General features: G+C 38.3%; 2 protein-coding genes across 2 annotated transcripts; both read right to left on the bottom strand.

Annotated features, from left to right (window-relative positions):
* On the bottom strand, window positions 1-1053 carry LOC105041507 (BURP domain-containing protein 3-like). Its single transcript, XM_010918466.2, has one exon. The coding sequence runs from the start codon at window positions 882-884 to the stop codon at window positions 213-215; it is 672 nt and encodes a 223-aa protein (XP_010916768.2). The 5' UTR covers window positions 885-1053; the 3' UTR covers window positions 1-212.
* Window positions 1054-3900: 2847 nt separating this feature from the next.
* On the bottom strand, window positions 3901-6181 carry LOC105041508 (BURP domain-containing protein 3). The gene is made up of 3 exons (XM_010918467.4): window positions 6086-6181; window positions 5881-5989; window positions 3901-4874 (listed from the first exon to the last, which is right to left on the bottom strand). Exons 1-3 carry the CDS (start codon window positions 6119-6121, stop codon window positions 4129-4131), a joined length of 891 nt encoding a protein of 296 aa, XP_010916769.1. The 5' UTR covers window positions 6122-6181; the 3' UTR covers window positions 3901-4128.
* Window positions 6182-13386: the final 7205 nt, after the last annotated feature.

The following is a 13386-nucleotide window of genomic DNA, read 5'->3' as shown; positions in this document are numbered from 1 at the left end:
GACGCATGCATTTTCTCAAATATTAAAAATAATCAACAATACACTAAAGGCAGTTCCCTTGTCTTTTCAGCAGCTTAGACAGACCGGTGGACGATAGCTTCCTACTATATGAGGATAATATTAATATAATACTCACACGTGCCGCAGAATTTATTTAGGAAAAGCCTTGTTACGGTGACGCAGCCTAGCAGTGGGCATGCAAAGACTGCTCCCTAAGGGGCTGGAGTCCAGATAAGGTGATCTTGTGGAAGGAAGTGGCAGACGGGAGTTCCACGCTTCACTCCGACCGCCTTGAAGAAGAGCGGCTTCCAGCTGGACGGATCGTAGTGGCACCCCGCCACCGCCTCCACCGTGGTCCCGTCTCTCCCGATCAGCGTGACGAGGAACGCCTTGGTGCCCATAGTCAAGTGGCAGTAATACACGGTGTGCGGGTAGGCCTGCAGGTGGCACGCCACCACCTTGGTGCCCGGAGCTCTCCGCACCCCCGATGGCGCAACTGTGAATTCTTCATTTTGTGCAGCCTGCTTCTTGTTGCCATGCACCGTGGTCGCCATGGCCCGGACGTCGTCGGTCTCAAGCTCGGTTTTAACGAAGTCGACCATGGACTCCAGCGAGGTGGCGCAGTACTTGTGCTCTCCCATAAAGGCGGCCAGCTCGTAGACCCTGAGCGTCTTCTTTACTTCCTTGGCTAATTCGGAGTCGGGAAGAACGTTCAGGCGGTGGAGGATCTCGGGGAGCTTGTCCGAGGCGAAGGGTATGGCATCAGCTTGGGCGCGGGGAATGAACGCAGCGCCAGAGAGGGTCCTGCTGAAGCTTAGGCCAGGACTCATCTTAGCTCCAGGATGCAGGTCCTTCTCCAGGAAGAAGATGTTTACGTCGCTCATCTGGAACCCAAGCTCCGTGGCATCGGCATAATATACTGGGATATATTCTTTGATGACCGTCACGTTGCCTCCCTTTGCGTCTATAAAGTCAAATTGGCAATAACGCACAATTATGTATGCATACGAGTGGTAGTTCAATAACTCGAAGGAATTAGCCCATTAAGCATCATGGCTGGCCAAGGTCTCAAGCATAAGCTTCAAAGGTGTCAAATGGTTTACAAAAAAGATGCCAAATGGAAAAAAAAAAAAAAAAAAACCCGATGGTACCTTGTGCAAATCCCGTTGCTAATGCTAAACCCTTCACCCTTGGAGCTCTTTTGGAGGCCTCTGAGATATCCGCCTCCTCTTGGGCTAAAGGTCCTTCCTTACATTTGGATACCCACTTATGTCTTGTAGGCTTCTTTCTGCTAGACAGTTGCACCAACCGCTGCTTTAGATTTTCCTCAAAGACTACAGCTCTTTTGACATGCTCTGGATCCACCTATCTTCTTATTGGTTTGTCTCAGTCTTCTCATAGGTTCATGGGTCCTCTCTTGCTGTAACCAATGCATATGACACCATCTCTTCGAAGCCATTTCTTTCCGACTGAAATTTAGCTTTTTGTTTGGTCAGTATCATTGGTGGAGGCTCTTATTAGCTACCTTTGGAAGTGCACCTAAGGAGAAAGCGATAGATCATGTGGCATCGCTAGGAACGTTATAAATAAAAATAAATAAAAAATATTATTTTATATCATTTGAAAAATAATTTTGATTGTGTAAAAATCTCAATAATTTCTTTCATATTAAAAATTGAAGAATAAATAAAGAATTAAAGAATAAATAAATAACTATTTTTTATTTAAAAAATTTATTATTTTAAATAAAAAATTAATATATAAATTAACTATATGATTTTTTTTTCAAACTAGTGGATTCGTAATGTGTGTATGACTAAAATATTGAGAGGACCATCATATATATAAATATATAGGTAATAAGTATTTTAAAATTTTTTGGGAGGGACAGTGGCCCCCTTGGTCCCTCTTACGCTCCGCTACTAATATTAATAATCAAAGAATCACATTTTAAGATCCAATTAAAAAAAAAATTGGACATTAAATTTGTTTTATGAAAAAAAATTATTTTGCATAATAAAGAGAATGAATTTTCCCTATTATAATTTTTCTGCATTCTCTTTTGAGACGTATTGGAAAAAAAATACATGAACAATTTTATCATTATAATAAAATTTATATAATCATAAAATCAATGCATTTATTTATTTTTACAATAAAATATTAAAAATAATTAATTATTATGATATAGAATAAAAGATATTATTAATTTTATATTAATTATGAATCAAAAAATTTTTTGCCTTATATAATAAGAGGTCATTTTTTTCATATGCAAAATTTTTTTAATAATAAAATTATGAGATTCGTATATCAAAGTGGGCAATATCCCACGTGCTGGGTTATAAATTTTTACTCGCAACAATGACTCCCTTCGACTACGAGGCTCCTCTGGTCTCGTCTGTACGTAAGACTCTCTTTATTGAGAGACATGTGTCACTGGTGTAACCGTTGGGCGCAACTTTGCTGCGACAGCGTGGGCTCGCTGTAGACCGGATGCAGTGGGGTTTGGGTTGCATTGCTCGTGTAAAAGAAAAAATTGTTTTTTTTCCCATGATGTCGACCAATAGATTGCGTCTTGCACAAAGCTCAAAATCTTTCGAATTCTTTCGTTCATCTAGCCGCATGGGTGTTGAAGCGGCATTTATGCAGTCCAACGGTGGACCTGCATAAAGGATGGTGAATCTTTCTTCTGTGCGAAAGGCACGACCCTTGTCTGATGCAGAGTGCTATCACATCAATGCACACCAATCGCAAGCATGATCTGGGGCACGTACAACAAGGACGTGCAGGAAAGAAAAAAACATATCAGGTGAACACTAGAGAAGGATAGGAGGTGAGCTTTCCATTTTTGCCTCATTTCCTCTTGTATCCACGTTAAAGCAGAAACTCAAAAACTAGAGACTTCTCTTATTAATAAAATTGTTAATTATATAATTTAAAATATATATATATAATATTTTTTTATTTTTAAAATATAATTTTATCAGTACATACTATATGATTAAATGATAGATATTAAATAAACTAACTATTAAGTAAGCCAATATTTATTACTAAATAAATCAATATACAGTTTTTAAAATATAAAGTTCACTATTATACATTAAACAATAATATGATACATATTTAGTATATTTTTTGTCTAGCAATCTAATACATGGCTCCAAGCAAAATAATATGCAGTTTCTAGAACATCATATTTATAAATATATATAGTTAGATGATATATATTTATTGACTTTTTAATAAATACTATAATTTTTTTTGATATAAACTCAGCAATGATTCAATATACATCTCTAAGAAATTAATATATAGTTTTTAGAATATAATTTTAAAATAGAAATGTATATTGGATCACTATTGGGTGTGTATCAAAGAAGCTTGCAATATATATCAAGAAGTCAATCAGTATGTATCATCCAAATATATAATATGTATTAATCAATATGATGTCTCAAAGATTATATCAATTTGTTTGAAGATATATATTGGATTGCTGAGTGACTAATTTACTAAGTATATATCATCTGGTCATATACTATATATTATAAATTTAATATTTTGAGAACTTTATATTGATTTATCTAAAGAGTATATTGACTTACTTAATAATTAGTTTGCTTAATATATATTATCTAGCTATATAGTATATATTGACAAAAAAAATTTATAGAAATGAGAAAGAAATTGAATGTCTTGTTTTTTTATTTTTAGTCATGGGATTAATGACTTCGTTAGTAAAAACCCCAAACTTTTGTGCTTCTACTTTAAAAATAGGCACAAGAAACGCGGCAAAATAAGAAGCCCGTCCCATATTTCTTGCTGGGTTGCCTGCCCAATATGATTTTTGTTCCTTGCATATGAACTTCAATTAGAGGACCATTAAGACTTGATTTTTCAGAATAGAAAAGATGGTGTGTTTATCATAACTTTGGTTCCGAATGATCGACAACAATTACACGTCCACGCAATTATTTTCCTTATGAATTAATACTATGAGGATAGCATAACACTCATCAAGCATGCTTCACTCTGATGACAGTGGATAAATATCCCATGCAGTAGAGCAAACACTGCTAATTAATACGACGACGAGGGCTTCAACCAGTCGTGCAACGCACCCTAGTGAACGGGACTCCAGACTAGGTGGTCTTGTGGCAGGAAATGGCAGATGGGTGTTCCACGTTTCACGCGCAGCACCTTGAAGAACACGGACCTCCAGCTGGATGTGTCATGGTGGCATATTGCCACAGCCTCCACCAGCGTCCCTTCCTCCCCTACCAGTGTGACCACATAGGCTTTGGTAGCCCGGGTCAAGTGGCAATAATATACACTGTGTGGGTAGGCCTCGGGGTGGCACGCGACCAACTTGGCGCCCGGAGCCTTTCGCACACCCGAGGGTGCAGCTGTGTACCTTTGCTTCGGTGCAGTCTCTTTGTTGCCGCGCACCGTGGTTGCCAAGACCTGGATGTCACGCGTCTCAAGCTTGGAGGTGACGAAGTCGAGCATTGATTCCAGTGAGGTGGCGCAGAACTTGTGCTCTCCCTCGATGGCGGCCTCCTCGCAATCGCCGAGCGTCTTCTTTACTTCCTTGGCTAATTCGGAGTTTGGAAGAACGTTCAGGCGGTGGAGGATCTCGGGGAACTTGTCGGAGGAGAAGGGTATGGCATCAGCTTGGGCGCGGGGAATGAACGCGGCGCCAGAAAGGGTCCTGGTGAAGCTTAGGCCGGGATTCATCCCGGCTCCAGGATGCAGGTCCTTCTCCAGGAAGAAGAGGGCTGGGTCGCTGGGGAACTGAAGCTCCGTGGAAACGGAGTAGTATAATGGGCGATAAGGATTGATGATCGTCACGTTGCCTCCCTTTGCATCTATGAAGTCAAATTGGGAATAGCACACAATTATGTATACGAGTAGCAGTTCAATAACCGGAAAGAATCAGCCAAGCATCATGGATGGTCAAATACATATGTACATACTTATATGCATATAAAAAGCTAAAACTAAAGTCCTTTCAGAAGTTATATATGGGTTCTCTGCTATTTCCAATGTAAAATCAATAATTACATTTTAAAATGAAAATCCACATTTTCAATCTTGAACTTCTATGACTATATCTTTTTAAAATAAAGAAGAAACATAATTTGAAATAGTTTGAGAAAGATTTTGAATGTGTTTTAATTTAGTAGATCAAGATTAGCCATTTAGTTTACTAAAATACGTGAATTGAATAAAGAAAATACTTCCAAAGCATGCGTTTTCTTGTTTTTTATGTGGACATCATATATAATGACTGTTGTCGGGGATTTTTATTTGAAAAGAAAATCATTGACTTCTCACAGGAAGTACCAAGGAGCCAACTACTTCCTCTCTTCCTTTATCTATGTGTATTGGCAAACATGCAAGTTTTTCACACACTTAGCTTCTTTGATCAAGGTTAGCATATGTTATTGGGTACCAAATATATGCTTCATCCCTACAATGGTCGAAATTCCCAGCGCTCTGTAGCTAAAATAAATGGCATATATATAGATAGCTAACATGTAAATTTCTTCTGCTCATTTATATTAGGCAGCAAATTTCTCATTATGTTTTTTTTTTTTTCCCCCTCTTTCTTTGTGTGTAGGTTAGATTTTTTTGTTGTACAATTGCGCTCATGTCTCTCTACAATCCTAAATCTAGAAAATTCTTATAATTAAGATATGTGATAATTCTTTATGGCTGTGCAACTCTAGTTGTATCACCTATCAAATTCTGCGACCTATTTACTTAAGTTGGTGAAATTTTCTGCCCGATCTTATATGCCTTTAATGAAGTTGATGAATAGTAATAATAATTATGATAGCAGTAGTAGCAACAGTTTGTGAGATGAGAGACCTGGATGTAGTTGTGCCATGATGATCTTTGGCATCAGAGTATTGGGCAGAACTTTCTGCCAGTAAAGCTCAGCAGGTAAAGTTGCATTGCCAACTGATGCCGCAACAAGCTGCAACAAATTCAGAGTAACTTCTGTTAGCTTCCGTTTCATAGCGGTATCTACCAGATGATATGGTAGTGGATGATGTATTAATTGCTAGCTAACCACAAGGAGCGAAAGAATGAACACAAAGCGACCCATAATAGGAGATGCAAGACTAGCCAGGCCACCAAATAACCAGCAGACTGGTGAAACAGTGGATTTATAGAAGTTTCCTCGAAGATCTGTTAGCTTCCCAGAAGCTTCCTCGAAAGTCTTCCACTGGATGCCATGAAATTATCTCCTTAATTGACTGCTTCCAACTGCCAAATGGACTGATTTTTCGAGGAGCGCACCAGTGAAAGACAAGTACCATGTCATGTCAGCAAATCCTCGAAATTGACGAGGCAGCTGCTTTCTTTAAGGAATTAATACATACATGTGTTCTTAGCCGGCTTGGCATACGACAAAGGTCCTCATTTGACTCCCCATAACCATATCGCTGGGTTCTTTAGATGAACTCCAGTCGAGGAACTGATGATTGCTAGCGCAGAGCTTATTCTTTATGATATGAGAAATGCTTGAGTGACACACAATACTAAACGTTTGGACTTGACAATGTTTGCAATTCGCAGCTCAATTTGTTATAGATTGTTCTTTTATTGAATATAAATAAAAGACATCAAATTTATGAAGCAAGATTGTGAAACGTGTGTAGATTCCGTAGTCATCCTTCATTTCTCCGGTGGAAATCACTTAATCTTCACAATTCGAAGTTTTTGGATGGCGAAAGATAAGGGGCTAATGCAATGACAATTTAGTGACAAATTTGAAATATGCGCTGGAGCTACTCAATGACCAGAATCCAACAGAATGTGAATCCATCCATAAGTAAAATCAAACCTGATACCAAACCAGGTTATTTTATTGGGTTTGAGCATTGTTCTTGCCAGCGGAATCTGTCCTAAGTCTGACCTCGAATACCATTATTTATTGAGTTCTTTCTCGGCCCCTAATTTTATTTTTAAAGTCGACCGTTGTTGACCTCCAAAAGATCGCTTGCTCAGACTCTAGCCTAGCTCGCCAAAGCTTATCCCGGTAGCGTAAAGCAGAGACCTAGGAACAGGGAAACCCCTCTGGCCTAGCTCTCGGCAACAGTGGTTCGTTAGCACGGGCATGTACATGGGCTGGCCCACGGGCTAGATATTATTATTTTTTATCCAGGTTTCTGGGCCTTAACATTACAGGACGTGCGTGAACCACACGCAACCCATTCTAGACTTTTAGTAACTACCACAGTGGTAACGCGCAGTATAAACATCTGGTTGCCACCTAGTAACCTGTCCCAATCTTCATCCTTCACTTGTGCAACCACCATGGATTCCAGTCGATGCTGCCTATAGGAGCAGGAGGTCGTGGTTTTACCTTTCTTTTGAGCGTGAAACAAAAACAGGTCATAAAGGCTCCGAACATGCACCAGAACAAGCCACATTGGCAGCCAAAATATGATCAAGCTCGCATCAAAAGCCCTAAACACTGGCCGGCTTTTGCTAACCTATGACAAAGTCATATTACGGTCCCTAGGAATCGTTAACGAAGCATGGAGTTCCCACTGGCTGCGTTACCAGCAGCCCTGCTCCAGGCTGCAAAAGTTGTTTAGGCTACAAATAATTGTTTGTCGTCTCTTGCCTGAGAAGTTTCAACGTCTACGTGCCAACAGCTTGTCTCATAGCGGTGGACTCGCAAACCTAGCTTGGACCGCTGGACCTTCAAAACCTAAGCCCGTTCCAATCTGGGCCAGTCGAACTTCGGCTAGCTTTTGATATGCCAAGAGAACATTTAAAAACGGGATAGAAAAGCTCAATTTCCAATATCCTATTTGACAGTTAAGCCTGACAATTTTGCATCTAGGCTCATAATAAGACTCATTCAATCCCCCGTCATAATTTTTTTTTTTAAAAAAAGTGCTGGTAAAACAACTATGAGCATTGGAACAAACATGGATGCGCCCACGGGAAAAGCCCATCCAAGTCGCAACAGCCGAACATTGACCATGGGCTATAAGCCCATCGATACTTCCCTGGTCCCAAACTACGGAAGCTGCCCTGCCCACCTACCAGCCAGGTTGACTTGCAAGGGACAAGCATCCAAGAGCAAAGCAGCCACCGTATCCCTGTTCACTTGTTGCGTGATTCGTGAGCCCTCGTGGGGCCTCGCAACCCGTATGGGTTCCTTCCAGTCCTGGCAGCAATTCACCATTATGGATCCATGGAGCCCGAAAGCGGAGGGAGTGGCACTTCAGTGGCATCACCACCACTGAAACTTTTTCAACGAGCCCTGAGATTCCGGAGAGTTGGAAGTGATGACATCCCCCTAGCGGAGAAGTTTGCATCCTCCTCTAAAAAGTTCCGGGTCTCCCAAGCCAGGATTAGCCAATCCAAGCACTAGGATTCGTCCTCGACCACCCGATAGATCCAACCCTTTTCGAGATTCCAGCGAGGGCCGGCATCGGCACCGCCCCCATGTGTGCGCTCTCAGTGCAATTAACAAGCCCACATGGCACGGGGGGATCACCACCTTTTGTTGAACGATCTTTGACATACCGGATGGCCAATGGAGTTCCATGTCCACAGATTCCATTGCCTATTATTGATGCCTATGGGTTACAGGCTGGGAGTGGCAGTGGCAGAGATGGGGAGGGGGGGTGAGCAATACTGCAAGTGAAGCCATCACAACTGGGGTCTAGTCATGTGGGCAGAGACAAGCATGCTGTCCTCCAAGACTACGGCCAGGTGGAACCTGGGAGCCACTGGAGCGACTGTTGGTGTTGGAAGGCTAGGTAATACCGACTCATCATTGGTGCCTTGGAGTGCAGTGCTTGGGATCTGAAGGCCAAGTAATGGATATGAATACATGAACCCCATTATTAGTGCAGGTCTCTTACAGTGTGTACTACCGACTCGACCAGAAGAAGACTTAGAAGGGATCTGATGGGGCCCAATGGCCAATAACTGTATCAGATTGGAGGCCTTCAGATATACACTACGCTTTTTATTGTTTTGAGACATGGCTGTGCATGACGCGATTCATTTCACTCGATTACCGAACAAAATAATCATATGGCGGTTGAAAAGGTACAGAAACAAGTGTAGTGCTACGTGGGCCAACTCTCGTACGTTGTGCCACATGGCATGCCAACGGTACAGGAAAAGTTTTTTGAATGAGGTTGGAACCTGATGGCACATTTCCTCCGAGGCTGTGATGAAAGAATTATTATTAAGGAAGAAAAAAAAAAAAGAAAAGTGCTAAGGCCCAAGTGGGCCAGATCGGCGGCTTTGAGTCCAATGTAACCTAGCAGTAATTTTTTGTGCACCACCTATGGTGTGGAAAATCCAACGTATAGTGCACTACTTTCTTCGATTAGACGGCGTAGCCATCATTTTTCGACGCATATTTAATACCTACAGATTGATATTTTCGTTTAAAAATTTTGTATAATAAAAATATTTCCTTCCAAAATTATGACATCCCTTCGTAAAAAGTTCTTTATGACTTTCTAATACTTTGTATGTCTTTCTGTGAGTGACTTTCCGTGAATACATATAATTTTTTATGAATATATATGACTTTCTATGACTTTCTATGACTTCTTGTGAATATATATATGACTTCCTGTGAACATATATGACTTCATGTGAAGATATATATGTTCATAAGAAGTCATATATATTTACATGAAGTCACAGAAAGTTATATAAATTCACAGGAAGTTATATATATTTATAGAAAGTCATATATAGTCACACGAAATCATATGACGGAAGCCATATATATTCATAAGAAGTCATATGATAGGAAGTCATGTAAGATATCAAGAAGTTATGAAGGATATTTTTGTCATAAAAAAATTTTAAATGAAAATATCAATCTGCAAATATTAAATGTGCGTCAAGAAGCGGTGGCTACATGGTCCAATCAGAAAAAGCGGTGCACTCTATGTCGAATTTTCTACATCATAGATGACGTACAAAAAATTTCTCATGCAACCCAAATACATTCTGATCTCACTTTAGAACTGGACTTAAAGCCTCCTTCACTTAATTAGCAGGCTACATCAAGTTAGGTCTCTCTTCAAGTGGGGCAAGCACTGAGTTTAGAAATAATAAGGTTATATCTTCATTTCATGTATGTGACTGGAACATAAGTTTGCATACAGGTTGGATATGTATCTACTTGCCTATCTCGTGAGAGCTTGCAATCAGTTTATATAAGATTTAGCCAACAATATCAGTACTAAAAAATAAAGAACTAGAAATAAATCTCTAGCTTTATTTTTAATTTAAAAGTAGCTCTCTAAATAAGTTTTATATAAAAATATTCATTCATTTCAAATATAAGTTAAAAATAATTATTCATTTTAATTAAAATTATCTTTATATCTTTTAAAATACCGTAGTATTACATTATCATAGTGCAATATTCCTTTACAATAACGTAGTATTACATTATATTAGTATAGTATTTCTTTATAATAATGCAGTATTGTTTTATTGCATTATATTAGTGTAGTATTCTTTTATAATAATACAATGTCACTTTACTGTATTATACTAATGTAGTATTCTTTTACAATAACATAGTATTACATTAGCGTAGTGTAGTATTCATTTATTATAGTATTACTTTACAACAATGCAGTATTGCTTTATAATAGTATAATATTACTTTATAATAGTGTAGTGTTGCTTTATAACTACAAAAGTAATTTGATCATTTCAATCCATTTAAGTAGTTGCTCTTAAGTTATGTTTCAAATAGAAAGAATTTTTTATTTAACTATTTTTAAGTTTAAATTTAATTAAATATTTTTTATTAATTTTTATAAAAAATATTTTATTTTAATATTTTTTATTTAATTTATAATTATTTAAGATGCTTGACCGAGATGCTGCAACCAATTGGCCTGGAGTCCAGGCTTGTCTCTGGCCGGCATAGCTTCAAATCATATTAGATTCTACAACCGACTAGTGGACCAGGTCATAATGAGTTGGAAACCTGCTACATTTTCTCCAGTGGGACAGGTTTAATGTGATCACATCCGTAGGACACCTGAACGGACCCAACTGGTTCAGCAAAAGGGGTGTGGGTATGATTATCTGGGTGTTGCGTGGGGCTCTGACGCCATCGAGGGTTAGGTAGGAGGAAACCGTTACCTTGCTGGGCCAATGTAAATCAAGTGCGACCTCCCATGTCCCATATCCACTCCTACCTAACCCTTCTTTTAGCCTAAATTCGTGTAATTAAATTTACATCTTAATAATCTAGAGACTAAATGGATGCTATAAGATTTAATGTTCGACAAAAAAATTCAAAACACCTGCCCAAAGAATGAAAAACAATAAAAAGTTATCATCAAAAGTATTAAAAAAAAAGACTATCTATTGCTAGCATGCTAAATGCAAACATACAAGAGACATGGTAGCAATAATCATGAGCAAGAGCAATAATAAAGAATATAATTTTAGAAATGCTTTTGAGACCCAGAAAGCTTGCTTGTTTTCTTTAGCAAACCTAACTATCACTAGTAACGGATTGCTATAATGGAGAGGAGGAGAAAAAGGGCAGGCGTGAGATCCATGACAAATTGAGTGCAAATCAACGGGCGGCGGGGCTTCATCATTGGGAAAGATCTGGAATCTTTTGAGAGATTCCTCAATCTTGGGGAGGGATGGATGCCCAACTTTAAGAGAGCGCTCTCTCTCTCTCCCCCCCCCCTTCCTATGCTTTGTACTGTTCTGTTAGCTCATAACTGAGAGAGACTGCCCCCTCTCTCGTTCTCTCGTCAGGACAAGCAAGTATGCCACGAATGATTGATGATTATAGGCCTTGGTTTCGAGAAACTATTGATTGGAATGGTTCCGCAACGTGTATCTTGATTCCAACTTAAACTAGTCTTATATGTTTACGGAGAGTGATGGGCTAGAGGATAAGCGGTAAAAGTGACGTGGATTGGAGAGCTACAACATTCTTCAAATTATTGAAACGTTCTTAAATTATTCTTAGTTTTCTGATAACAGAATGATTCCCTGAAATTTTCTCCAAAATCAAATCAATCTAGAACTACTCAATTTCTTGGATTATGTACAAATTATACAATTTATTCACAAATGATACTTAACTTATTTCAAATTTTTTGGTGCACGGGTAAAGATATCATGTATTATTGCTAGATGTGATTTTTTCTACCATTATATTTCTTTTTAAGAAAATAAATTCATAAATATTTTACATTGTTTATATTTTTAATTTTATTATTTTTTATTGTTTGAAATTTTTTTGAAATTCTGATAATATTTTCAGATTTTTTTTTAAAAATTTAAATTATTTTATCTAGCCGAAGTATCCCGAAACTTGGGATCATGGTGGAGAATACCTTGGAAAAATTCTTTTCCAAACACACAAGCTGAATAAACAATGCAAGCTTCTCATTATCTAAAAAAGATGGAAGGGATTGGGCTAAACTTTTTGCTTGCTCCAGTCACGCTCACAAGCGTGCACCACGAGTTATTGCATGGGTATATGTTAGGGTAGTGCCTCTTACGTGGCTATTACGTATGCTAGTTTTGCCTTCTTGTTCATAGAGATATCTCGCTAGTAATGGGTACTTGTGCTATTCTGGAGCAAACAAGTAGCTAGGTTCAGATCTTCTCTCCATGTGATGAGGACCCGCGAGTACTACGGTGAAGAAGGAAATATTTGCATACAACGCAAGGAACGTAGATGGATTCCTCTTCATAATCAGGATACATTTGGTACATGACCGAAGTAGGGGTGGATTAGAATAGAAATCCAAATAGCCACGTCTTTCGACAGGTTTGATTTACGATTGGAATCAAAAATTAGAATCAAAATAAAATCTGAATAACATGAGAGAACAAAGGTTGAATTTTGGATAATTAGAATATTCTTATTTCTCCTAAAATTAGAATAAAAATAAAACTCTTTTCAACCAAATAAGTGGAATGGGAGACATTCATTCTTATTTTCATTTCAGAGTTTAACTCTCTCCAACTAAATATATTTTTAATTTTTTTATATATTTGTTAATTCCTGCCAATGATATGTGCACAAATTAATTTGTTATATGGATGTGTGGCCTCCACGAGGGACCCGGTTTCTTAGAGTTGTGATCGAAGTATAGAATGTGTGACATGTACCAAATGGAATGCTGGCTAATTGACAATGTGATCCCACATCAGTCTAGCATCCTAACATTTAGGATCTATTTCGTTGGAGATAATCTGATATAGAAAAATGAATCCTACGTTAAATTATCATGTTTGATATAAAAAATGAAAGAGAGAGATGATAAAAAAATTGATGAATCGTATATTTATTTTTCGAAGAGAGAATGTAAAACAAATACC

This window comes from Elaeis guineensis, chromosome 3 (assembly GCF_000442705.2).
Source record: "Elaeis guineensis isolate ETL-2024a chromosome 3, EG11, whole genome shotgun sequence".
Lineage (NCBI taxonomy): Eukaryota > Viridiplantae > Streptophyta > Magnoliopsida > Arecales > Arecaceae > Elaeis > Elaeis guineensis.
The sequence above is the reverse complement of the archived record's forward strand: the minus strand, read 5'-3'. Positions and strand labels throughout refer to the sequence as shown.

What these genes read in the sequence shown, in the direction of transcription:
- LOC105041508 (XM_010918467.4), bottom strand. Translation starts at nt 6,121, where the DNA reads ATGGGTCGCTTTGTGTTCATTCTTTCGCTCCTTGTG. An exon ending in TCATTCTTTCGCTCCTTGTG is followed by an intron (nt 5,990 to 6,085) that starts GTTAGCTAGCAA and finishes AATTTGTTGCAG; the next exon opens with CTTGTTGCGGCATCAGTTGG. An exon ending in CATGGCACAACTACATCCAG is followed by an intron (nt 4,875 to 5,880) that starts GTCTCTCATCTC and finishes TTGACTTCATAG; the next exon opens with ATGCAAAGGGAGGCAACGTG.
- LOC105041507 (XM_010918466.2), bottom strand. Translation starts at nt 884, where the DNA reads ATGAGCGACGTAAACATCTTCTTCCTGGAGAAGGACCTGCATCCTGGA.